At 36.7% G+C, this 23,371-nt stretch overlaps 8 protein-coding genes across 8 annotated transcripts; 2 read left to right on the top strand and 6 right to left on the bottom strand.

The window, feature by feature from the left end:
* The first annotated feature begins 899 nt into the window (after positions 1 to 899).
* On the top strand, positions 900 to 2,425 carry EV154DRAFT_529486 (uncharacterized protein). Its single transcript, XM_051603676.1, has one exon. The coding sequence runs from the start codon at positions 987 to 989 to the stop codon at positions 2,382 to 2,384; it is 1,398 nt and encodes a 465-aa protein (XP_051451285.1). The 5' UTR covers positions 900 to 986; the 3' UTR covers positions 2,385 to 2,425.
* Positions 2,426 to 2,661: 236 nt separating this feature from the next.
* EV154DRAFT_431517 (cornichon protein-domain-containing protein) lies at positions 2,662 to 4,777 on the bottom strand (the record flags this gene model as incomplete). The annotated part of the gene is made up of 10 exons (XM_051596615.1): positions 2,662 to 2,773; positions 2,832 to 2,944; positions 3,007 to 3,075; positions 3,194 to 3,234; positions 3,700 to 3,935; positions 3,997 to 4,102; positions 4,185 to 4,345; positions 4,424 to 4,526; positions 4,590 to 4,662; positions 4,721 to 4,777. 10 exons carry the CDS (start codon positions 4,775 to 4,777, stop codon positions 2,662 to 2,664), a joined length of 1,071 nt encoding a protein of 356 aa, XP_051451284.1.
* Positions 4,778 to 5,353: 576 nt separating this feature from the next.
* EV154DRAFT_540710 (snare associated Golgi protein-domain-containing protein) lies at positions 5,354 to 6,370 on the bottom strand (the record flags this gene model as incomplete). The annotated part of the gene is made up of 2 exons (XM_051604438.1): positions 5,354 to 6,231; positions 6,310 to 6,370. 2 exons carry the CDS (start codon positions 6,368 to 6,370, stop codon positions 5,354 to 5,356), a joined length of 939 nt encoding a protein of 312 aa, XP_051451283.1.
* Positions 6,371 to 9,330: 2,960 nt separating this feature from the next.
* On the bottom strand, positions 9,331 to 10,654 carry EV154DRAFT_529462 (uncharacterized protein). The gene has a single exon (XM_051603675.1). It carries the CDS (start codon positions 10,464 to 10,466, stop codon positions 9,795 to 9,797), a length of 672 nt encoding a protein of 223 aa, XP_051451282.1. The 5' UTR covers positions 10,467 to 10,654; the 3' UTR covers positions 9,331 to 9,794.
* A 706-nt stretch (positions 10,655 to 11,360) lies between these two features.
* Positions 11,361 to 16,494, bottom strand: EV154DRAFT_607488 (P-loop containing nucleoside triphosphate hydrolase protein). The gene is made up of 5 exons (XM_051607614.1): positions 16,428 to 16,494; positions 16,328 to 16,371; positions 15,879 to 16,266; positions 15,512 to 15,799; positions 11,361 to 15,428 (listed from the first exon to the last, which is right to left on the bottom strand). Exons 1-5 carry the CDS (start codon positions 16,449 to 16,451, stop codon positions 11,424 to 11,426), a joined length of 4,749 nt encoding a protein of 1,582 aa, XP_051451281.1. The 5' UTR covers positions 16,452 to 16,494; the 3' UTR covers positions 11,361 to 11,423.
* A 1,238-nt stretch (positions 16,495 to 17,732) lies between these two features.
* EV154DRAFT_529457 (phosphatidylserine synthase 2) lies at positions 17,733 to 19,648 on the bottom strand. The gene is made up of 7 exons (XM_051603674.1): positions 19,359 to 19,648; positions 19,036 to 19,286; positions 18,873 to 18,983; positions 18,643 to 18,807; positions 18,507 to 18,584; positions 18,273 to 18,428; positions 17,733 to 18,201 (listed from the first exon to the last, which is right to left on the bottom strand). The coding sequence occupies exons 1-7, from the start codon at positions 19,435 to 19,437 to the stop codon at positions 17,824 to 17,826; spliced, it is 1,218 nt and encodes a 405-aa protein (XP_051451280.1). The 5' UTR covers positions 19,438 to 19,648; the 3' UTR covers positions 17,733 to 17,823.
* Positions 19,649 to 19,714: 66 nt separating this feature from the next.
* On the bottom strand, positions 19,715 to 21,530 carry EV154DRAFT_570587 (SAC3/GANP/Nin1/mts3/eIF-3 p25 family-domain-containing protein; the record flags this gene model as incomplete). The annotated part of the gene is made up of 9 exons (XM_051606204.1): positions 19,715 to 19,922; positions 19,979 to 20,319; positions 20,381 to 20,449; positions 20,514 to 20,648; positions 20,707 to 20,950; positions 21,006 to 21,056; positions 21,123 to 21,263; positions 21,323 to 21,434; positions 21,491 to 21,530. 9 exons carry the CDS (start codon positions 21,528 to 21,530, stop codon positions 19,715 to 19,717), a joined length of 1,341 nt encoding a protein of 446 aa, XP_051451279.1.
* A 398-nt stretch (positions 21,531 to 21,928) lies between these two features.
* Positions 21,929 to 22,677, top strand: EV154DRAFT_487615 (40S ribosomal protein S26-A; the record flags this gene model as incomplete). Its single annotated transcript, XM_051598992.1, has 4 exons — positions 21,929 to 21,931; positions 22,176 to 22,353; positions 22,469 to 22,602; positions 22,669 to 22,677. 4 exons carry the CDS (start codon positions 21,929 to 21,931, stop codon positions 22,675 to 22,677), a joined length of 324 nt encoding a protein of 107 aa, XP_051451278.1.
* Between the last annotated feature and the right edge of the window lie 694 nt (positions 22,678 to 23,371).

Genomic DNA, 23,371 nt, shown 5'->3' with positions numbered 1-23,371 from the left:
AAGATCACAATAAGGGAATTAATTGCATTGGCTGTCAAAAAAATACTAATAAGATATTCAATAAGAGAGCAGTGCCAACACAAGTCAAATGTTGGAATAGTTTTTTTTTTATCACATATCACAAAATACATGATTCTTTAAATTTCTGTTTTCATCACTGTCAAATGCTTCAGACACATCAACATTAATATTTCTATCAACTGTTAAAAACAAAGAAAATACCTGCATAGCATTTTAGGATAGCATAACATGCTCTGAGCTCAAATTAGGTGGGAGGACTTTTGCGACTTTTCGGGACTTTGAACAAAGATAAAACTAGTCCAAACAGTTGCATCACTCAACATAAAGTAGATTGACCACAAAGAAGACTGATTGGTTGTGAAAAAGATTGATTGGTTGCGAAAAAAACTGATTGGTCGAAAAAGCAATTTGAATTCTATTTTCAAACGCAACTCACTGTAACTGGGGCCGTAACTGGTAAATAAGCCCTTTTTTATCAATTTTTTTTTATATGATTACCCCGAAAATAGATGTACTCCCCAAAGTTTAAATTAACATACTCAGCGAAACACAGTAGCTATAATCATTGCCTGCATAGGCCTTCATTGTACTACCGTGCCAAGAGGTACAGTAACTTACCAAATACAAATAAATTATACAAATCAATCGCAGCAAATTTATAAAAAGATTTTAAAAATAAGCATTTCCCCCAGCTATTTGAGTAATAAATAAACAAACAAGGAGTGTGTGTGTGTGGCCCTCGAAGCACACACGCACACACACACAAAAAAAAAAAAATGAAACCCCCCTGATCCCCCCAATCCCCCCCCTTCTTTGGGCATGTAATAATCCCTGACCTCACAAAGTATTTCATATATTACCCTTAATATTTTTTTTATTTTTTTATTTCTTATTTCTTATTTCTTATTTCTTTTTATTATTTTAATTTTTTTTCTTTTTTTTTCTGTACACTTTGTTTATAATCAATGTCGGCAAAATCCATCACACTAAGATTTACTAAATACAAACGATTTAGTATACTATGTATTCTTGTGATAACCCTTTTAATATTATGTTCATTGCCGTTTGACGATAACCCATTTAATCTCTTTTCCTACCACACATCATCTCACACAAACACAATGGATACACAACCAGCATTAATCACAGATAATGAACGATACCTAGCTTATTTACCACACTCCGGACTCTCCAACCAACGTATAGAACTTTCCAACGCTTTACTATTAGCTTACATGTTAAACAGAACCTTGATCATCCCACCCGCTTTCCTAGGCACCGTCTTTGGATGGATGCCTCGTGAGAAACTGACGGAACGTCTCGACTGGCTTACTACGCCCAAAGATTTCCACAAGTTATGCCAACAACCTACACCGGGAAAATTAGCCAGTTATACCCAACATTCACGGTGTGAAGAATACAGACACTTTGGTACCATCGCTTGGTCTGATCTCCATGATTTTAGACCATTACAGGAAGCAGGTATCAAAATCAAGTTTCAATCCATCGTATCAATGAAGCAAATACGCCAGGATCTGCAGATCATTAACGACGATGATATTTACATTCATCATGATATTCAATTATACGATTGGCGTCTCTACGAGAACAAGACCGAGGCTGTGGGCCTATTACAAAACGGACTTAATTATTTCGATTCGTTTGCGGGAAGACGTTATTACAAGGTGTTTTTACCGCGTCATTTTCAACGCAGAAGAGAGAAATTGGTGTACTTGGCCGGTATCTTTGGATCGACACGGTTTACGATCATTCAGCCTGAGCACAAGGCTATGCGGCAATTAATCGCAGACGTCTTACATTATCGTTTGGATACGCCCTTGGGTGAAACGGTGAATGCCATTGTCAATTACTTGGGTGGCAAAAGTTCATTCATGTCGGTTCATTTTAGAACGAGTGATAAACCATTTAAAAAGGAAGTATCCGCCAATTTAAAGCAATTCGTAAAAAACATGACGGAGATCGTCGGCGGTGGCGTTAACGATGGTAACAGTAGTCGTGCTTGTGTCCGTATACGGGACGATCAAGAACAGGATTTAACTTTATTGGGAAAAGGCGTTAACGTGTATATAGCAACCGACCATAAAGATCCGCGCGGGGAGAAGAGTGAACTGCTGCCTTGGTTCGAACAATTTCCTTGTACCACGACCTTATCTGATTTGCCGGATCATCTCTTTCAACCGCTAAACAAATTAAGGGATTTAGTATCTCCTGTTCGACCGCTTAAAAGTTTTTTGATCCCTATTGTGGATGCCATGGTGGCTGCTCATGCAAGGCGTATATTAACTACCCCAAGATCAACCTTTTCAAAATACATTGAGGAGTTGCATAAAGCTTGGGCATAATCAATCTCTCTCTCTCTCTTTTTTTTAGCTTGTACATAATAATAATAATAAAAAAATATATACACATTTTAATCAAGGGTTTTTCTTTTTTTTTTCTTGGTGTTGGATATGTAATTAATGGGAAAAAAAGGAGGGTTTATAAAGTTTCTTTTTTTGTTTATGAATCGGCAGCAATTAATGCAACAATCATACGATATAAAAAGTAAAAGAAACACTATAATGGAAATTAGTATCCACACACACTCGTTCTCTCTCTCTCTCTCTCTCTCTTTTTTTTTTAGAAACTTACAATCAAATAAAAACCGAGCTTGATGAAACATTCCTTCTTGTGCTGAGACAGGGTACGGAAAATCTCGGTGGCATCGTACATATGACGTCCTTTCATGACCCTATTGTATATCATGTCAGAAACACACACTCTTTATAAAAACATGTAAAAACACTTACTTGTTCACGTTGTAGGCAGCCAAGGGCAAGTTAAAGACTAAAGAAATCCAGCTACCATTGACAAGGAACATAAAGAATAAAAACGCATGTGCTCCCATTTCTGGTAAAACAAACTATTTTCGTTTTTCGTGTTAGATTACGTCCTTCATCTTTTTCTTTCTTTCTTTTTTTTTACCTGGTTCAACTTGTTACAGAGATCAATAGGATTAATGTAATCACATTCTAAATCGGAAAACATGATGACCTATAGAAAGTTTGGACAGAAAAAAAAAAGGGTTAAGGGTAATATGTTTTATCTACTATTTTTCGAGATTTCCATAGATGTTAGTGTCAAAGTGGTTATAATAATAATAAAAGGATACGAAAAAGACCATCATGAATAAGAGCAATGCAGCCATAATGACTGCAAATAAAAAGAGCATGGCTTCACCGGGCATCATTTTCTTTGTATAGATTAAATTCTTTGAAGAGAAAAAAAAAGAGAGATGGGGAGAAGGGAAATTTTATGTTTTACTGTGTCTATGTGTGCGTACACGTTCACCAATCAGTCACAAAAAAAAAAAAAAAAATGTTTTTTTTATCACGGAATAAATCAAATGGATGCACCTATCAAAAAGGGTTTCAACAAAAGATAAACCTGTAATTCTCGACAGCCTGTTTGTACAACCTCCCAGTTCACGTTCAACCGTTTCCTTGACAACGCATTTTAAATAAAACTGCCTTTTGGAGTGACTGCCTGAGTATACATGTTTTCATGGTCATTGGATACGCTTGATCACAAGTTTTTGACCTTGATAAAGACACACAATTTTTGAACAGTATTTTTATTTAGTTTATTGTGCACTTTTGCTTTCCCTTTATACAATACGTTCAAGCTCTCTAGCATAACCCAATGTACGGGTAATGATTTGCTCTTGAGGGATCTCTACAACATCGTTATCTTCAGACCCGAAATAGACTTTTTGTTCAGCTGGGTTCACTTTCCAACCACGCTCAGATGCAAAATTCAATAATTCCTCCGTATTCTTCAAAAATAATAAAGTACTGGCATCATTTAAAGGAAGGTGTTCATAAGCCTTTTCGCTGCAACTGGCAATCTCATGTCTGAAATTCATTTTGTTTGTTTAGTTTTCTGGTTTTTAAATAAACACCCTCTATTGCTTACCTAATAGTGCCAATCAAAATATCATAGAAAAACATGAATTCCTCTCCTTGTACGGTGCTTCTTGTGCTCCAGACCTTATTATAACTACCTTCCATCAAAAATTGTTCTATAAGAGGGGGGTGGAGGAGTCACATCAGTCATCGTTTCTCTCTTTCTAGATCACACACACACACAAAATATTAACTAACCTAAATCAACAGCTTGCTTGATGAATGGGTTAGTTTGTAATTGATCTGAATCAATAATTTCAAGTGCAGTATGGAAATCAGACAATCTGTTTTGTGATAATAAACGAAGCAAATTGACGCCAATAAGTGGGTACATCTGAGCTGAAGGTGTAAGTACAGATCTATAGAAAAAATATATTGATGTACGTGTAAGTTTATTTTTATGTTATTTTTTCTCGTCTCCTCCTGTAAATACTTACGCAAGATCATGGTAATATGTGTTGAGTTGTGCAATGTATCTTTCGAATGAAGCAGTATCCTTGATACGAACACTGTAATAAGCACCGACCTCGAGAATATCACCTACACACAAACATTTGTTTTTAGTATATAAAAATCTATCAAAAAATCACAGGAAAGACTAACGTGCAGTGGTCATGACATGAGGATCGGTCTTTCCAGCAACAGGGACAAATGCACCAAGCTCAATCAAGGAAATCTATAGAACTGCATGTATAAGGGGTACTGGCCTTCTTTTTCAACTTATATATCTCTACCTTGGCTTGGGTAAGAAGTTGTCCAACCTTTTGAAGGTTAGGAGAAGAACCACTCATCTCATTTTTGAGTTGGTCACGAAGGGCATCTAACTGTTGCAATGTCATTTTTTTTAAGGTGTTAAAGGTCTGTATGTAAAATAGGAAGGAAAAGGACGCGCATGCAAAAATAAAAAAAATTAAAACAATCAAACTGAGCTACGTAATCAAAAAGTCACGTGTGAGAGTGTAAATTCATGTGCCGACAAATGCATGACGCAGTTCAAACGGGAAAGAGCATTTTGGAGAGAAATGGGGGTCGCGTTTCGGGCAATCATGCAGCTAAAGCAAGTGCAATATATACTAAAAAGTAAGGGGAAGAGAGGAGGGGTTATTATTTTGACATTTCTGAAGCAAAATAAAAATGTTTCTCTATCGTTTTAAGCATCATATGATGATGGTATTACATGAATGACGACGACTGTTTAAGAATAGATTTTCTTTTTTATTCTTTTCTTTTTTTTGCTACTGATGATATAATAATAAAAAAGGAGGAAATAGGGTGATGCTATTAATGACGGGAATAGATTTAAGGATGTAAGTGTGTGAGTGTGAGTGTGGGTGTGTGTGTAGTATGTATAAATAAAGATCTAGTTATTATTGTTGTTGTTGCTGTTGTTGGGGTAATCTTGCGTAACCATCACCGGTCAACTCAAGGTCATCATTTGTCAAAGACTTTTCCAAGTCGACATCTAAAATGGGAGGAAGGCCCATTATCTGGCGTGTCCATTGTTGGATAGCCTTACCCCAGATGACTGGCACGAGTGAAATAAACGATACAATCAGAAGTTTGATGACGAGTGACACAGAAACAATATCGGAAGTGGAAGTTAAATCACCCAATACATCACCGGCTTGGGCACAAACAAAATTATAGGGCATAGAACCAAAGAAAGTGGACCAAAAGAAAGGTGAGACAGGTATATCCAACAAGGGCGATACCAAGTTAATAAACCAGTAAGGTGAAAATGGGAATAATCGTGCAAACAATAACCACCAGAATAATCCTCCACTTTGTCTTTCTGACTCCACTTGGCGGTACAAGGGCTCTGCTTTACGAGCAAACCAAGGAACCCGAATCAATGGTTCTCCTACCAAAATGGCTAAGCCGTACGCTAAAGTAGCTCCTCCCGCCGTAAGGAAACTGGTCAACACACTTCCCATGGTAATACCATAGAGATAACCTGCTAACAGATTCAGCAATACTGAGCCAGGAATCGAGAATGCCTGTTGCCAGAGGTACAAGACAGCAAACACAACAGTGACTGACCCATACCCGGTCCAACTATTAGCGATTAATTCCTCTAGCTGAAGTGCCGTTTGTTGAACGTCTTCCAGTGTACGGGGCAAACCAATGTCGAGTACATAGTGTGCCAAAGAAATGGTAAATACCAATGAAATTACTCCAATAAACAGAAACAGTAGTAAGCGAGGCAACAGCTGTTTCCATGTTGGTGCTTCTTTTGCGTCTTGTTCTCTATAAATAACTTCATCGTCTCCTAATAATGTATCTTGTTGTTCTCGTTGTAAATCAAAATCAGGAAAGTCTGTACTGTATTGCTCTGAACCACCAACATAATAATCTGTTGATGATGTATTCGTTTTATCATACATTTTTTTTATATACAAAGAAAAAAAAATTAATTTAGAAGGAAAAGAAGGATTTTAAAAAATATTCGTTTCCTCATTTATATATAAAAGATACCGAAACTTTAAACCCTTTTGACCAATCAAAAAATTTTATTCGATTTCTGCTTTCTTTTTTACTGTGGATAAAAGGCCGCCGATTCTTCCATCTGATGTATATATAAAAAAAGGTAGATGGAAGCAGCTTTATTTGACCGTTTCAAACAGCCGAGTTTATGTAGTAAAATGAAAAGGCATCAAAAAATAAAGTTTTTTTTTTTTTTTTTTTTTTTTTTTTTTTTTTTTTTTTTTTTTTTTTTCAGGAAAGATGGGACAAGATACATTAAAAAACTCTTGGCTTACTCTTTGTTTTTTAAAAAACCGAATTCCAACACAGTCTTTGCTCCCTTTTTTCCCCCTTTGGATAGCTTCATCTCTCCCAGCATTTTTGCACAAGCAATTCGTATTTTTTCTACATTAGTTTTTCTTTTTTTTTTTTTTTCTTTTGTCAAATCTGGTAATTGTTATTGTCCTACAGTGCACCTATTATTGCTTATTTTTTATTCTATTAATAAATTCTGCATACAGATAATCTATGCACGTACAGTGCCCGCAAATTTTGATCCAAAGATTAATTTAAACTCTAATTCTGCAAAAAAAAAAGAGGCTTAGAAATAGAGAGACAGATACTTTGGGTTTCAGCGTCTGATACAATTATGCCTATGAACTTTTTCATATATTTAATATGATATAGTCCATATGCCTTGGACCTGCCCGAGCCCTATACACTTCTCCCAGATATTTTAATTGGCTGAAGGGGAGTGTTTACCTGGGAAGTGAAACAATCTATCAAACATAGCAGTCATGACATTTTTTGTTTGCAATCAACCTGTTATAAACAACTGTTCTGTATGACATCCCATTGTACGGTTTTTCTTTATGTTATTTTAAGCTAAATATTTATTACTTTTACCTATAAACTCTCCCCTCACGGAAAAAGAAGTTATAAATTAATCAATAAAACGTGAGTTATACCAGAATCAGATGTTAATTAAATGAAGAGTGGTGGGAACTCTGGCGCAAAAAAAAAGGGTCTCTTCCCCCTCGTTTATACTTATAGCGGAAGGCAAACTCTTATGACAACAGGGATATTTTCCTATCTATCAAATAGGAGAGACAATCAGATACTACTCTCATGTAGATATTACCTAGTTTTTCCTTTTACTCAAGTTTAGCGGCCTCATTTCCAGAGTGAAAACTGTCATAACCATGAGTAACTAATACCGATGGTTTTTTCTTCCCTTTACCCCATCAAATATTTGTGCATATTAGAAGCAATAAAGCTTAAAAGAAAAACAATACGCCAATCCTCGAAGGGGCTTCTTGTTTTGAAATTTGCAAATCGGATGATACAAACGTTATATGCTCATATTTGGGCATACCATTTCAAGCATTGGAGTCAGGTAAACAAGCTGTTAGCTGATCGGCTTGCTCAATTATAAGTTCATTCCGTGTATCCTATCAAAAGATCTTATTACGCCCTCTTAAAAGTCTGACACTAACAAGAAAATTTATCATTTACCTTTTTTATTTTACTATTCCAAGTAATCTTCCAATTCATCATTGTAAGTGAAAAGTAATGGTTCTATAATTGTTGCAGACAAATCACAGTCTTTCTTATTAATAAACAAGGCTTGATCGTTAGTAAGGGAGGCTATCACATTGTACGTAATTAATTTTCATTTCGATTGGCGAGAGCAAGTACAACGTACGTAAATTTTTAAAAACACAAATATACATACATACAACTTTTTAAGGCCATCGTGAAATTGAATCCGACAAAACGCTCTATACACAACCGGCGTTTAAAATACCTTCCCTACTCGATTGAAAGGATAAAATTCCAAGCTTGGAAGCTTTTAAAGGTTTGTGTATCATCCACTGTTTTGTTTGAAAACCACAGATATCTTTTATTACTAAACATAGACTATGTTTATGTAGGATATCTGCCTAAAGATTAAGGGGGGTGGGGCATTCAAGAAGGGAATATGCAAAAAAAAAAGGGTAGGGAAGGAAGTCTTGGTTAAATCTATGTTCATAGTCCCAAGGAGTTAGTGAATGCATTTATTCTAATCATATTTTGAAGGCCACGAGTTCTTTTTTTTTTAAAAAAAAAAATATCGGGTGATTGTCCGGTGTTCCATCATATTTTAGTGTTTTAAAGAAAAAGTCCCTGCTGTAGACGTTCTGCATTGATCCACTGAAATTTTGGCGAAATACCATTGGCATCTCTTTTTATTTTATTAGAAATAGAGTGATCTGCTAAAGAAAAAAAGGTCGGAATGAGGCAAGAACCTACCAGAACAATTCTACGAATACAATGATCGGGTAGATCGCAGTAACCACACCAAAAAAAGGTTGAACACTTTAGGAATCATACACAAAATGCATTAAACAGACATACCAGATCGGGTGAAACCCTAAATTACACATGGGATTGCACCATGACAAAATACATTTATAGTTTCTATTTGAATTTCGGAGTGAGGATCCCATTGTGATTGATATCATACAGATTATAAACCATTGTGAAATCGAAAATTAACAAAAAAAAAAGAAAACTTTTTTGGATGCATGCACTCAGATACTTATTCAGACTAGCATATTCAGTCACTTAAAAGGGTTAGCAGATAAATACATGGACTCTCCCTTATAATAGTAACAATAAAGGGTATCTTTCGCATAGAGGACAAAAATAAACTTTAATAAAAACCAGATGTTTATCTCTGGTTATCATGATTTCATTGAACGGGGAGGCCTAGCCCCCGCTCCTTCCCCATCTTTAAAACCCCCTTCAAGGTCTATTGTGCTTATTTTGATCAGGCCATAAAATGAGACCGGTCTGGGAAAAATGATAGGTTCTGTAAAAGGGTATTTTTTTTAATGTCGGCTCTACCGGTTCCATATATATTTTTTTTATTTGGTTCCGCTATCAATCAACCCTAAAATAACCTTTTTTTTTTCAACTCCATCTCTTAGTGATTTGTTATGTAATTTTGAAACCCGTCATTTTGATATAAATAGTAAAAATGGGGGATTTACCTGAATAAAAGTCGTACTCTTTTTTTTGGGTTGCAATGTTTGGTGCCGATCAGACGCCAGACATGTTTCAATCTATTTTAACTCGTTCTATAGGATGCAAGAGCATATTGATTGTCTCCATGTCTAGAACCTCCAAATAGAAAATTAAAAAAAAAAAAACGTCTGACTATAATTCCGGAAAAAAAAAAGGTTTTTTTATTATTGACATGTGGGAAGGAAAGTAGTAACATAGAGTAAAAGAGTGAATTAAGTTGAAATATTATTAATAGTTGATGCGTAACAGTAGGGTTTGGTTGATTTTTTATGGGAATTATGCCAGTAAGATATGAAAAAAGTTATGTCTGAATTGAAGTGCAGTTTTATTTGCTCCTGCTTCCATATGCTTTAAATGATGTTGTAATGTCTGTGTTCCCAGCAACATTTTATCTGCAATGATCTTGACCCTATCTCCTTTAGATGAGCTATACCGAGCGCTATTTTCTGTCAACACTGTATATTCTTGAATATCGTCCATTACACCTTCAACTGCCTTGTCTATTCTGTCTAATTCGAGCAGTAAGAAGCTCATGTGTTGAAAGAGTCTCTCCAGATCATTTAGCAGTAGTTTCATCTTGCCATATTTGTTACGGTTTGTCAATTGCATAATTCCACCAGAAAGTCCTTTAATCGTATTCTGTGTTGCTTGTAATTCAAATGACAGTTCTTTTTCAAGCGCTACTATACTTGATGTGGCATTGAAATTGCGTTGTTTGATAGCCTTAAAATCCGCATAAAGATTTAAACTGTATTGCTTAATCTCCAACAGTTTGTCTTCATCCTCAAACACGCCTTGTTTCTTTGCTGCAATAAATCCGCCCAATACGGATTCTAAAATGTTGTAGCTTCTACTGCATAGACACGATGCATCCTTGATGACACTATAATACCCAATGATGATGGCATGATGACCGGGCATGTCAATTTTACTGCGAGAATGAGGCATAAATAAAAATAAAATAAAATGAAAGTATAAAGAAAAGTGAGTTAAATGACAATCAACTTGGGTGAGTCGTTAATTTATAGTGATTTTATATAGTTTGTCCGGGTTGTACATGAATAAGGAGGGGTTTACGGATCTTTCACTCCGCTGCCATTTACACCCACCCGGTTATTTAGCCTTCTGTATACCCCTTTTTTTTTTCTGCAACGTATAACCAAATAATACGTGGCACCAAAAGAAGTAAAAATTTAAATTTACTTAATTACAAGATTTGGCCGTATTGAAATCAATACAATGGCTATACATTATTATTCTCCAAGAGAATTAAGCTTTTAACTGGGACATTTTAATATGAAAAAAACCACATCATTGGGAGGCGGGGAGAAGATGCAAAAACCGCTCCCATTGTTGTTCTTTGAGCTCATTATTCTCTTCATTTACTATAAATAGAAATTTTACACGCTCCATATTTTTTAAAAAAAAAGTGTCGAATGATACATCTTTTTATTTCCACTTTTAGGTTTTGAACACGTTTGTGGTAGTTCATATTCCCAAAATTGACATGTTACATTAAGGATGAACAGTTGAAATAGGAAATTATTGCGGCATCCGTTTATGCCTCTATCAGATGGGGATTGGGTGTTGTACACGGGGAGACAGGGTGCAAAACGATGAGTAATACTTGACAGAAGTAAATTAATAATAAATGAAAAAAAAACGCGTGTCTTTTATAACAAGTTTGTCAAAAAAAAAAAAAAAAAAGGATCCACACACATACGGTATTCCGGAGATTTTCTAACGTTTCACTCGTGCCACCCGTAACTCCCGGATTTTATTATCGCGAGGACGTGTGTAGCATTTCTGAAAAAGATAAAATAAACATTTTCTAGCAGGACAGAATGGATATAATATGCTATTTTATATATATAAAAAAAGGAAATGCACGAAGAAAAAAAAAAACTATTCTAAAACTACTTTTGAGTCAAATTTTGCTTTTGCAATGGCCAAAAGTTCAGGGAATTCTCCACTTCGTTCACACATTTGTTGAAAGATACTTCCATCTCTTGTCATGAGCTCATATGGAGAATCAAATTCTTTTACTTCACCATGATCCAATACCAAGATACGATCATAATCTGCTACTGTACGGATACGATGTGCGATACACAATAACGTGGACTCATTAAACTCTTCTCGGATCGTTTGTTGAATTTGATGATCCGTATCAAAATCTACAGATGAAGTGGCTTCGTCCAAGATAATCAAAGATGTACTCTTGACAAGTGCCCGAGCTAATGCAATCAATTGTCTTTGTCCTTGGGACCAATTATTACCATTGGCTGTCACAGGTGAATCCAAAGAGATATTCTCAACAGACGACACATTGGAAGACTTGATACTACCATCGTCATTTTCAAGTTGACTGTCAATCAGATGAGATCTTTTTAAAGCGGCCCAAAGTTCCGCATCTTCATATTGCCCAAAGGGATCTAAATTACTACGCAAAGTACCAGAGAACAAGACAGGATCTTGAGGAATAATCGTTAACTTTGATCTCAAATCATCCAAACCAATCTTATGAATATCTACACCATCAATCAAGATACTTCCGTCGGTAGGCTCCATAAAACGAAACAGGGACATTGCCAATGTGGATTTACCAGAGCCTGTTCTACCCACAATACCAATCTTTTCACGAGGTCTTGTTTCGAACGAGACATCACGAAGTACAGCGGGGCTATCGGCTGCATACTTCATTACCAAATTCTTGACTTGCACTGTGCCGGATTCAGGCCATGAAGCACGAGGTGCGGTTTCGGGAATATGAGTAGGAGGCTCTTCTTCAACATCAAGGTACTCGTGTACACGCTCAATTGCATTCATATTCATTTCATTGGCTGCGTACATACGTACTACCCAAAGTACATGATGTGTAAACGTAAGCGCATAACTCAAGGACAACCCAGCAAGTCCTGGGTTGACCCACTCTCTTGACATGACAAGCACTGTACCGGCACAGAAACTTACAAAAGCACCCATAACTTCTACACGACAATGCAGCCAACGGTTGGTAGCCCACATCCAGATAAAAGGTCGATTATTTGCATCAACTCGGCTAAAGCTCTCCTCAATAAATCGTCGTTGACTACCAAAGGCACGAATTGTAGCTACACCAATCACTGTCTCATTAAATTGAACATAGATGGGACTTCGTGAAACAGAGTTTAAGCGCTTGAGATCACGAGAGGAGTTTAAATAGTAGAGTCCCATGGACTTAAACATGTAGGCTACAAATACACCAGGGATGATAAAAGCGGGGGTAATGACAGAGACGAGAACAGTAACATAGAGGGTGGCAACAATGGAGTAAACGAGATAAGAAAGTGAGGGCGCGACAGCCTGATCAATCGTTTCAAGATCAGAAGAGAACCGGTTGACAATACGACCCATGGGTGTAGTATCAAAGAAACGTACTTTAGCACGAAGAATGCGATCAAGTAGTTGGGCGTGAATACGTTTCGAAGCCTCGAGAGAACCAGCAAAAAGCACCATATATCTTATTGTGGTCAGACACAAGGAAAGCATACCAATCAGAAAATAGATACCAAGATAATATCCGACATCTACAGCTTTACCCTCCTTCATGACAGTAGCAAATGCTTTGACAGAGGCAGGGATCATGAAGTTGTAGGAGTGCATGGCATTAGCTATATGTTCATTAGGTGCTGACATGGCAGAGAACTCGCTATAGTTGAATACTACTTGTTTTAAGGAAGTGTAAGCAGACGACCATACTTTGATCCAGTAATCTTGACCCATGACAGAGGCTTGAGCCAGAAAATAGAAGGATAATACAAACAACCATAAGAAGAATCCACCAGATGCATGGTAGTAGGTCTTATACACACCCCAGCTCACACCGCCTTCAGCCCGTTTCTCTTCTTGGACAAGTTTACCGGCTCCACTCGCAGTTACCTTGTTGTTCTTCTTTGGAATGTTAGGAATAGGGCCTTCCAGAGCAGCCTCTTCTTCAGCATCTATCTCTTGCATCCAACTCTCTTCAGAAAAGTCTTCACCCAAGACACCAGATTGAATCACTTGTAAAGGTGTACCCACAGCAGCTACAGATCCTGATTCCTCCAAGGCAACCACATAACTAGCACTCTTTAAACACAAACCAACGTGATGTGTAACCAAAATAACGGTACGATCTCTCATATACTCTCCCATAAGACAGTATTCATGTAAATGTTTCGCTGTATGAGCATCTACCGCACTGAGACAATCATCCAGAATCACAATATCTGCTTGGGAATAGACAGCACGTGCAATGGCCACACGCTGCTTTTGTCCGCCACTTAGCGTGATACCCTTTTCGCCTACCTCTGTGGAATCACCAAACTCTAAAATCTCGAGATCTCGTGTTAAGGCTGTCATGTACAGGATTTTTTCATATCGCTCTTGATCATAATCCAGACCAAACAAAATGTTATCACGGATGCTACAGTTTTGCAACCAGGCTGTTTGGGCTACATAGGCAATACCAGAGACAGCGCCACCAAGACTGGAGGATTTGGTATACTGTTTACGAGGTAAAATAGCAGACCCGGAAAGACAATAAGTTTCTCCCAAAAGACTGGATAGAAGCGTGGTTTTACCAGATCCCGTAGGACCACATACAATCGATAACTTATTCAAAGGGAACGAAATGTTGAGATTCTTTACATGCGCGGTAGCATCGCTACCCTTATTCCAACTAAAGCTTGCGTTATCAATAAATCCAACGTGAGTAGATGATGCTGTATTCGGGGTAAGGGATTGGACTTCTTCTTCTTGCAGAAATTTTTCGATACGACTCAAGGAGACATTGGCTTGCAAGATAAATGAGGTGATCAAAGGGAGTTCATCCAAAGTAGACTTAAAGTTGTTGAAGAGAGCTAAAGCTGTGAATGCAGTTGAAGCGGTTAACATAAATTCACGTGTGTATGCATAAAACACCGCCACCATAATCATGACAGGAATCAAGAACCAGACATTGTTCAATACCATCATACTGTAAAGTCGAGAACGGACAGCCTTGAGCTCTTCCTTTCTTGATTCATTGACACGTTCACGGAATTGCTTTTCCCAGGCAAAGAACTTGATGATTCGAATTGCAGAAAGTAATTCATCCATTAATCGAATACGTTTATCAGTACAGGCCATAGCTCTATGCTGGATCTTTTCAATACGTCTACTTAACCAGTAAGTCAGAGGTTGAGATATACAGATGATAAAGACACCCCACAACGATGCATGTCCTAAAAGTTTATACAAACTCCAGACACAGATTGTGATTTGAATAGGGAAACAGTAAATGTAAAACACATAGGCGGTTAAATCACCCATCTTTTGTGCATCCACCGATAAAAGATTATTGACATTGATTTTAGGTTTACTGGTCAAACCTTCTTCTGCCGTACCACCGCTTTCATCCCGACGTCTCAACGACTTTTCATAGACCTCACCAATGACAATAGATTGAATACGAATACCTAATGTACGGCCGATATAAAGCGCCTGTTGGTAACTCAAGGATTGTCCTGATGAAGTAAGGAATAAGCACAGCACATAGATAAATGCCGAAGAAACCGGCTCGTCTGTCTCATGACCATTTTCAATAAACTTGATAATCTTGTTTAAAAAAAAGGGAGGACCAAACATCAAGACAGACCAAGCCAGAGAATACCAAAACTGAATCCACAAGGGGGTTTTGAAACAAGACAGTAAATTCCAGGCCATGGCGGATTTTCTTTGCAGACGATACATCATCAGTGTGAATTTGGCTCGGTTATCGGTAGGTAACTCAATCAGATCTTCATCATTTAATGTTTTGTTGTTTCCCTTTTCCATCATTTCATTGACCCACGAGAACATAAATTTGGAGTATGTAGATGCCCAGTCTTCACCAGACATGATACGACCCTATTTGTACCATGGGTTATTTAATTACACTTTTTTTAAATCATCCCCCCCCTCCTCCTCCTCCTCCTTTCTTGAAAACTTACTGTATCAGCAATAATTGGTTCTGCAGGAGCATATCTTTCTTCATTCACGGCAAAGATCAACAATAAAATGGTAAGTGCAAACGACACCATACATGCTTGATATCTGTCACTAACAGTAGAGATATCATATACTTGATAATAGGCATTGAGGTTGACAAGCTGAATTAAAAATTCCAAAATATACAAAACATTCAAATGCTTGCAAATGACATCACTGAATGCTCTAGTAGTGCCATCAGCAGACAATGAAAACACGATATTTAATACAGCCAACAAGACACCAAATGTCTAAATAAACATTCGTTAGTAAACAAAAACAGGCTTATGAGAGAAGGAGGAGGAGGGGGGGGGGGTGATATAAATTTACCCAAAATCCAATGCGAGCGTAATACATACGCAACATATTGCTATAAGAACCTTCCACCTCTTTATCGATCTCCTGTGAAGCATCGTGGATTAACGACCAGGTGCCGTAGACAACCAAAGCCAGTTGAGAAACCGACAAAATCAATCTCATCAAGTTGTACACAGACCATGGTTGGCAACGCTTCTCGAATTCGACAGAGGGTGGTGTTACAACGGTATCAGATGAACTTGAATCGGATGTGATATCTACAGTGCCATAGCTTGGAAGCTGGGATTTTTGGTTGATGAGGGTGTATGAATGATCTTGTTTATGGTGTTTGACTGCCTTTGCTAATAAAACGCACAAAGAAATTGCAATTGAAACTGAGAGCAATATAGTATTCAAATAGCTGATTCTTATGTTTAGAAGACGGGGACTTCTTTGTTTTTTTTTGTCTTGTTTATACTTACTTTTCTCGAACACAGGGACTTGGTTGGCAATCTTGCCATGGATCCTATTCATTCTAAATGAGTTCACTGTAAAAAAAAAAAAATGTAAAACAACACTCACCCATATGCTACACGTGTCTAGCATTTGTTTATCAACAAAGATAATGATATAGGAAGAAAGAAGAGATAAAAAAAAAAAGATAAAAAAAAAGAAAGAAAAAATGGGTAAAAGATAGACAATTTTTATATGCTAAATTTAATGGTAGTACACACAATTAAAGAAAACACTTGAGGTTACACACATTGCATCCAAAAAAGGTACATTTTCTGTAATAAATCCACCGTGCCCACGGAGCTCATTTTTTCTTTTTTTTTATGAGTAAAAGCACCCTAGACTACTTTATATATCTCCGTTGGTTACTTTAGACGTTTCAAGGTCTTGTTATCGTCAACGTTGCCATGGTTCAACGTTTAAGGTACTCACGGGTAAATATTTCTCAAACTAACTAAAGGTGTGATCTCCGCCACTGATAAAGCATACTTCGACAACACATAAATCAGAAAAATAGCTATGGCGATTGGCCTTTGATAAATCTATACACATGACTATTGACGATGGTACCCCTTCTCCCCCCCCCCTTTTTTTTTTATAGAGCACTTAAGAAAAGATCATCTTTGTGATTGATTTGGCACTTATTACCATATCGAATCCAGCATGTAACCTCATCTTCTGTAATTTCTCAGGCCCGTCCCCAATAGGATGAGTGAAAGGATAATGAAGTAAACACCGCATTACAAACTTTAAACAGATCTGATGAGTGACTTTTAATAAGCATGTAAACCTTTTAAAATCAGATATCATGTCGGCTTGTTGCATTCTGGATTAGTTATAATGATTTGAAATAACGTCTTAGTCATAAATTATTCTCCGTAATTTTCTACTGATGCGGTCGACAATTATTGTTCTTTGGGTTACCTTCATTATCAGGAACATTAAAAATAAGCGACAACGAATAGACAGTCTCCCCGATTCAGAAAACATAGCAGCGGATAATGACATATAGTAAAAAAAAAAAAACTCTTCTGCCAGAAGATTTGTTATCATTTGGGTTTCGGTAGCAAGACTATTCATTTGATCCAGATAGGGCACGGCCATTGATGCTTATACGTGAACAATGCGTTTCCTTTCTCCAAAAATAGTAGTTTGACTTGCATTAACCAAAAAGGTTTAGACTATTCAGGCTTTACACTTTTTATTCCTTTGCAGTGCTATGTCCTATCCATCAATGAAGACTATGGTATATATTTAAATTAGACACAGTGATATAACTGCCAGAATTATAAGGTCAGTATTAAATTGTAATTATACACATTATTACGATACTTTTTTATAGAGAACACAAAGGTATTAAAAAAAGTGACGCCATTTTGACAGTGAAATGACGCCACTCAGGGGAGGATTTATATATAATAAGATCTAATAAGAGAGAGAGAGAGAGAGATAGAGAGATAGGAATTTATTCATCCTTTTTCAAGGGTTCTTCTTCCGTCTTCTTGACAGGATGGATGACGAATCTCCATAATGGGAAAAAGACAAACAAGACCGAGAAAGCAATGGACCAACCAACCTTCACAACCATAGGAGCAGTAGCATGGAATTCGTTCTCGGAAAACTTGAGGCAGACCAAGGTTTCGGTCATGATGTTAAAGATGAGTAACCAAGCATGAGCACCCATACGCTTGCAGTTACTATCACTGATATATTGGTAAACTTCTCTAGCTCCAGGAAGGGCAAAGAAGAACAAAATTGTTAAACGATATGTGTTGATAGGATGCTCTGGGGGAACCCAAAGAAGATATTTGAGATAGAAACAATTCAATTCGCATTGTAAAAACTAAAGAAAAAAAAAAGACCCTTATAAATAATCATTCTTTCCCTTACTTTTTTTCCATACATCAAACTTACCACAATCAATAAGAGAACAGTGCCAAAATAGTTCTTGGGTGTGCTGGTAGTCTTCCATTCGTAACGTGTCCATTCACGGGGTGTAAATTGTTGGACCGCGCGTTTGGCTTTACCACGTAATGACTTGATCTGTTTAAATCCAACCCAAGAATATTGCTATATTATATATATATATATATATATATATATTTAGATTAATTTGAAGGGAGAAATACAAGCTCTGATTTGTGTTACCTTTACGGAAAAGTATTGACAGAATTTCATGCCTACAGCAATACCAAGCCAGTTACATAATAACACATCGAGAATCCACTATGAATTGTTTTTGTTCAGTTATACGTACGTAGTATGTAATAAAATAAGCACTCACATGATCCCACCAACATTCGGCAAAGTTATTCAGCTGATGCTCCAGAGAGTATTCACATAATTCAAAAGCGATTGAAATGATCCAACACATCCAATAATCTCTAAGGATTAAAGTCTTACCAAACCAACCTACAGCATGGGCAATCACGAAAATATCGAGTTGGTTCTATCATGTAAAAATGAGATTAATCCACTGTAAAAAAAAAAGATGGGATGTTTATGTAAAATTACCATCACATTTTCTTTGGTCAAGACACATGCATCAGCATAAGACCTCTCGGGTAACTCGATGCCTAAAGAGGGATCGAAATATTTCATGAACTGACGAGCGTCATCTTTATTCTAAATATATAGTTAGTACACAATAATTATATCATTTATATTTCCACTTTACCAAAAACAATAAGAAGACTAGACATAATTGATAAAGTACGCTCAAACTGAGCACAGCTCTCCAAATAGGTTTACTAGGACGCACAAAAGGACCATCCGGGAATTGAAGCATTCCAATAAATACAAAACAAGCAACGGCTGCTAGGAGACCCAATTTTATACTATCGGCAGTGTTTTCATAATTGGATCGAGTGGCAGCATAGAACATGAGGGCCAATAGGATGACCAAGGCAGTCAAAGTATGGGGATGAACTAAAACAAGGTTCCATGAGTTGACATGTCCCAAACTCCGCCTATTAACACACACACACACTTAATACTTACAGATATCTTCATCGAGAATATGTGTATTCTTTTCGACTGTGTTATCAGTCTTGACAACAGTGTCGTCAACTTTTGTCATGATGTTGTTTCAGGGATTACCCTTTTCGAGATTTTGTACTGTTTGAAAAGAAAAAAAGGTCGAAAAAAAAAAAAGAGTATATATTTACACGGCAAGCCTCGTTATTATTTTTCAGTTTCGAAAAAAGAAATTAAAAAAAGAAATGCCTGTTTAAATAGTGAAATGTATACAACAGAGAAGAAAAGTAAGAAAAGAATAAAAAAAAAAAAAATTTGTTAAAAGTGGGGAAACAAGACAAAAAAAAAAAAAGTTATGGTGTGACGATCAAAAATTTATTTTAAATTTGTCCCTTGATATCAACTTTGTTGTATGTTTTACTTTGCGCTAACAGGACAGGTAAAGCAGACTTTGTATCAAACATGACATCCTTGTTCTTACTTATGATTTGCTTGATTCCATGTTCTCTCAGGAACTTGGCCAATGACTTCACATTATCAAAAGCCAATTCTTTCGCGATAAATGAGATGGATACACCCATTTTGTAACTAATAAAAACGTTATTTCTTGTGTAATGTCTATTTAATAAAAACAAGAAACTTACGCTTTGCACATCACAATTAATGCATCCACTCTTTCTCTTCCGACAAACTGATCCAATAAATAACCTCCCATATTAGGAGCTGTTTCATACAGCTGAAAAAACTTGTGATAATTGCCCTTAGCCAATGAGGAACGAATCATCAATGCGTGCTGGACACAATCAGCGTGATTATCCATGTTATCACACATCTCCTCCAACATGGCATTGATATCGGATTGATTCTGCGAGAATAACATGTATAAGATTCGATAAGCTAAGAACTCTTCTTCATTTCCTGGAATGTTTTGCTCATACAAATATTTCAATTGTGTTTGACACTGGTTATATTCCCCAATATCTCCCTAATACAAGCGTTACTTTTTCTTTCATGTTTCACCGTACCATCTTTCACAATTTGTTTACCTTTTCTAGAGCAATACGAGCATGGGTTTCATAAACCTTGACTGTAAACTCGTTTCGAATTCTTTGTACCTGACATTTTACCACTTTTTATAAATACATCATTTGACTAATAAAAATACCTTGTTTTACTTACCGTTAAATCCTGTCTCATCGATTTGAATTGCTCACAGATATAAGAATAATTGCCTTCCTCTTTCCACTTGGTTCTAAGCAGCTTAAACGCCTTTTTTAAAATATTCAATGGGCGAACTGTTGCTGGATCAGCAGCCTTATTTGCATACACATTAGTTCCTGTCGTAATACATATAACTATTAAAAAAACTTACAGAGGTCAGACGGAAATAAGGCTTTTCCAATGCCACGCTTGTTCCTACAATCACTGCGTTTCTTGCAGTTGTGGCTTCACTTTCCCAGGTAATAGGGGTATACTTATTCTTCTTTTTCGGCACAGGAGGGGGTGAACGTGCCACTGGAACATCGTTTTGAAATCGCATGGCTCTCATTTGTCTCTTTTTCTCTTCGTTTGGGGTCAACTCAATATTCCCCAGCTTAGAAATAATGCTCGCAGGTCTAACAACAATGGTTGAGTCTTTCACGCTTGGGTGTGTTTTAATCAGTAACTTACTTTTTATGAAACAGAGTGGATGCATTAGGATTCTTTGTGTCTATGCAAGCACTACAAGAATTTTTCTTTCTTTATAAGCGTCCTAACGGCAGCAAAAAAAAAGTTATCTTATATTACCTTGGTAAATCGCGCTCGTTCCAGTCAATTAAGTCTGTCATGTTTGTTCTTTCTGCTTGTGTAATAATACTTTTTAATTGTGCTTCCAAGAGTTTTGTTTTTTCTGGTGCGCAATTGTTAAACGCATTGGTCACATATTCCCTACATTGAAAAGGCAATGAATATCACAAATAGAAAGTGGGGGGCCTGTCATAATTTACGTTAAGGCTGAAGACTTTGGCTGTTCTTTGATTTGTTTTGTTGCCAAAGCTTGCTTTTTTTTACCGCCAGTCTTGACGCTGATAAATTGAGGTGTTTTGTCCATATTTAAGCCTACAAGAATGAAATAAAGTATAAGCTGTTCCTTTTAGTTAATGTAGTTTTTATACCTGATTGTTTGTAAAGTTTAAAAAAGTTCTTCTTTTTCATTATTTGCCTCTTATTTTTTAAAACTCACTGATTTGGGAGCAAAAAAAAAATAATCTCTCACAGGACTGTTGCTCCTTAGCGATCCACACTTGATAGATCGCTCAGTTTATGACACTATGCATGCTCTAATAAGGCATAATTGTAATACCAATACTGGTTTAACACCAAATAGTGTATTTTTATTACAACTTAAACTGGTTTCTGCCATTCAAGCATAGAAAAGTTCGTGACCTGCTGTAGAAACTATCAGCCAATAAAAAGCCCTGAATATCAAATCATCGGAGGATCAAATCTGGGCCGCTGGGGGTGCGCGAACCCGCCCCCAAGCGGGCACAAACTAAAGAACGATTATCAATTCATAAAGGACTCTCTCTCAACTTCTTCGTTCATTAATCAGTATGGTACGTTAAGACACTTAAAGCCTATTTCACAAGAAAAAAAAAAAAAAAAAAAAAGAAGGGCAACAACACAAAATCGACAAATATTAGAGGATGGATGGATAAAAGTTGGATGGATGGATATAGGATTTGGATTAGATTATAATCTTTTTGATTTGCCCTTAATTTTTTTTTTTTTTTTGCTTGTGAAATTGGTGGCATGGGGGTTATAAATGAAATTCTGATTTTGTTAACATGTCGATTGTAGACTTGCAAGAGAAGAAATAACGGACGTAACAAGCACGGTCGTGGTCACAACAAGGTTGTTCGTTGTATCAACTGTTTCCGTTGTGTCCCCAAGGATAAGGCCATCAAGAGATTCACCATCCGTAACATGGTTGAAGCTGCTGCTGTCCGTGATCTCCAAGAGGCCTCCATCTATGAGGGTAAGTCATAAAACCTGTGAGAGAGAAAGAGAAAGAGAGAGAGCGAGCGAGCGAGAGAAAGTTGTGTGTACACACGTCAAAAAATAAGAGCGACACTAACCTTGGGTCATTATAGAATATGCCATCCCCAAGTTGTACGTCAAGCTCCACTACTGTATCTCTTGTGCTATTCACGCTCGTGTCGTCCGTGTTCGTTCTGCTGTCGACCGTAAGAACCGTCTTCCTCCTCCCAGATTCAGATTCCAAAAGGTAAACATCTCTTTTCTCTAAAATGTTAAATGTGTATACTAACTTTTCTTTTTACTCCTTTAATAGAAGGCTTAAACTATTTAGTTTAATACTACTTTATCCTGGGAATCTTATTTGATCACTTTTTAAAAATAAAAACTTAAAAAAGGAGGTTGTCTTGCACAATTTTTGTTTATCATATCATGTATTCTACGCTTCATTGTATGTGTGTGTGTGTGTGTGTATCAGTTTCTTTCTCCGTCCAAAAAAATTGATGCATCTTGCTTTACCCACATTTAATCAAATTTCCCTTTGCACCCTTGTTTATAGATTATCAAGCAAATGTGCTCATAATACTTGTATTTATCAAGTCAGCAAAGAAAAGATGTGAGATATGGCCATGTACTGCTTACATAAAAATCAATGCAAGCATGTAAAGGAATTAGAATTAGTCCTCGTAACAGATCAATTACTTCATATGTCTCTGTATGCCGTCTTTGTGCTGTGAAAGTCGACATATACAGAGAAACAGGTCTCCGGTGCTATCAAAAAAGATATATATATCATCTGTTTCAAATTAGTGTATAAAAAATACTATGATGGGATTTTTTTTCGTTTTCTTTTTCTTTACCAAAAACATTCTGATATCATCAAAGCTATAATGGGATCTCTAAGCGAAGACCTGGAAGAACTTAAAGAAGTAATGCCGGAAATGAATACAGTCGATGGCCTTAATGCAATGGTGACTCTTGTGAAAGAAATAGGTATGTTCATAGTCCGTGCATCTGAT

The sequence above is a fragment of the Mucor mucedo genome (assembly GCF_025094135.1).
Source record: "Mucor mucedo strain NRRL 3635 chromosome Unknown EV154scaffold_193, whole genome shotgun sequence".
NCBI classification, from domain to species: Eukaryota; Fungi; Mucoromycota; class Mucoromycetes; order Mucorales; family Mucoraceae; genus Mucor; species Mucor mucedo.
Note: the sequence above shows the minus strand (reverse complement) of the source record. Positions and strands in the feature narration are given on the sequence as shown.

Bases quoted from the DNA above. Each gene is read 5' to 3' on its own strand.
- EV154DRAFT_529457 (XM_051603674.1), bottom strand. From the start codon at position 19,437: ATGACAAAAGTTGACGACACTGTTGTCAAGACTGATAACACAGTCGAA. The intron at 19,287-19,358 runs GTAAGTATTAAG...ACCTTGTTTTAG, and splicing joins TATTCTCGATGAAGATATCT to TTCATCCCCATACTTTGACT. The intron at 18,585-18,642 runs GTGAGTGCTTAT...AACAATTCATAG, and splicing joins CCGAATGTTGGTGGGATCAT to TGGATTCTCGATGTGTTATT.
- EV154DRAFT_607488 (XM_051607614.1), bottom strand. From the start codon at position 16,451: ATGCTAGACACGTGTAGCATATGG. The intron at 16,372-16,427 runs GTGAGTGTTGTT...TAGAATGAATAG, and splicing joins TAGACACGTGTAGCATATGG to GATCCATGGCAAGATTGCCA. The intron at 15,429-15,511 runs GTAAGTTTTCAA...TGGTACAAATAG, and splicing joins AACCAATTATTGCTGATACA to GGTCGTATCATGTCTGGTGA.
- EV154DRAFT_529462 (XM_051603675.1), bottom strand. From the start codon at position 10,466: ATGCCTCATTCTCGCAGTAAAATTGACATGCCCGGTCATCATGCCATC.
- EV154DRAFT_529486 (XM_051603676.1), top strand. From the start codon at position 987: ATGTCGGCAAAATCCATCACACTAAGATTTACTAAATACAAACGATTT.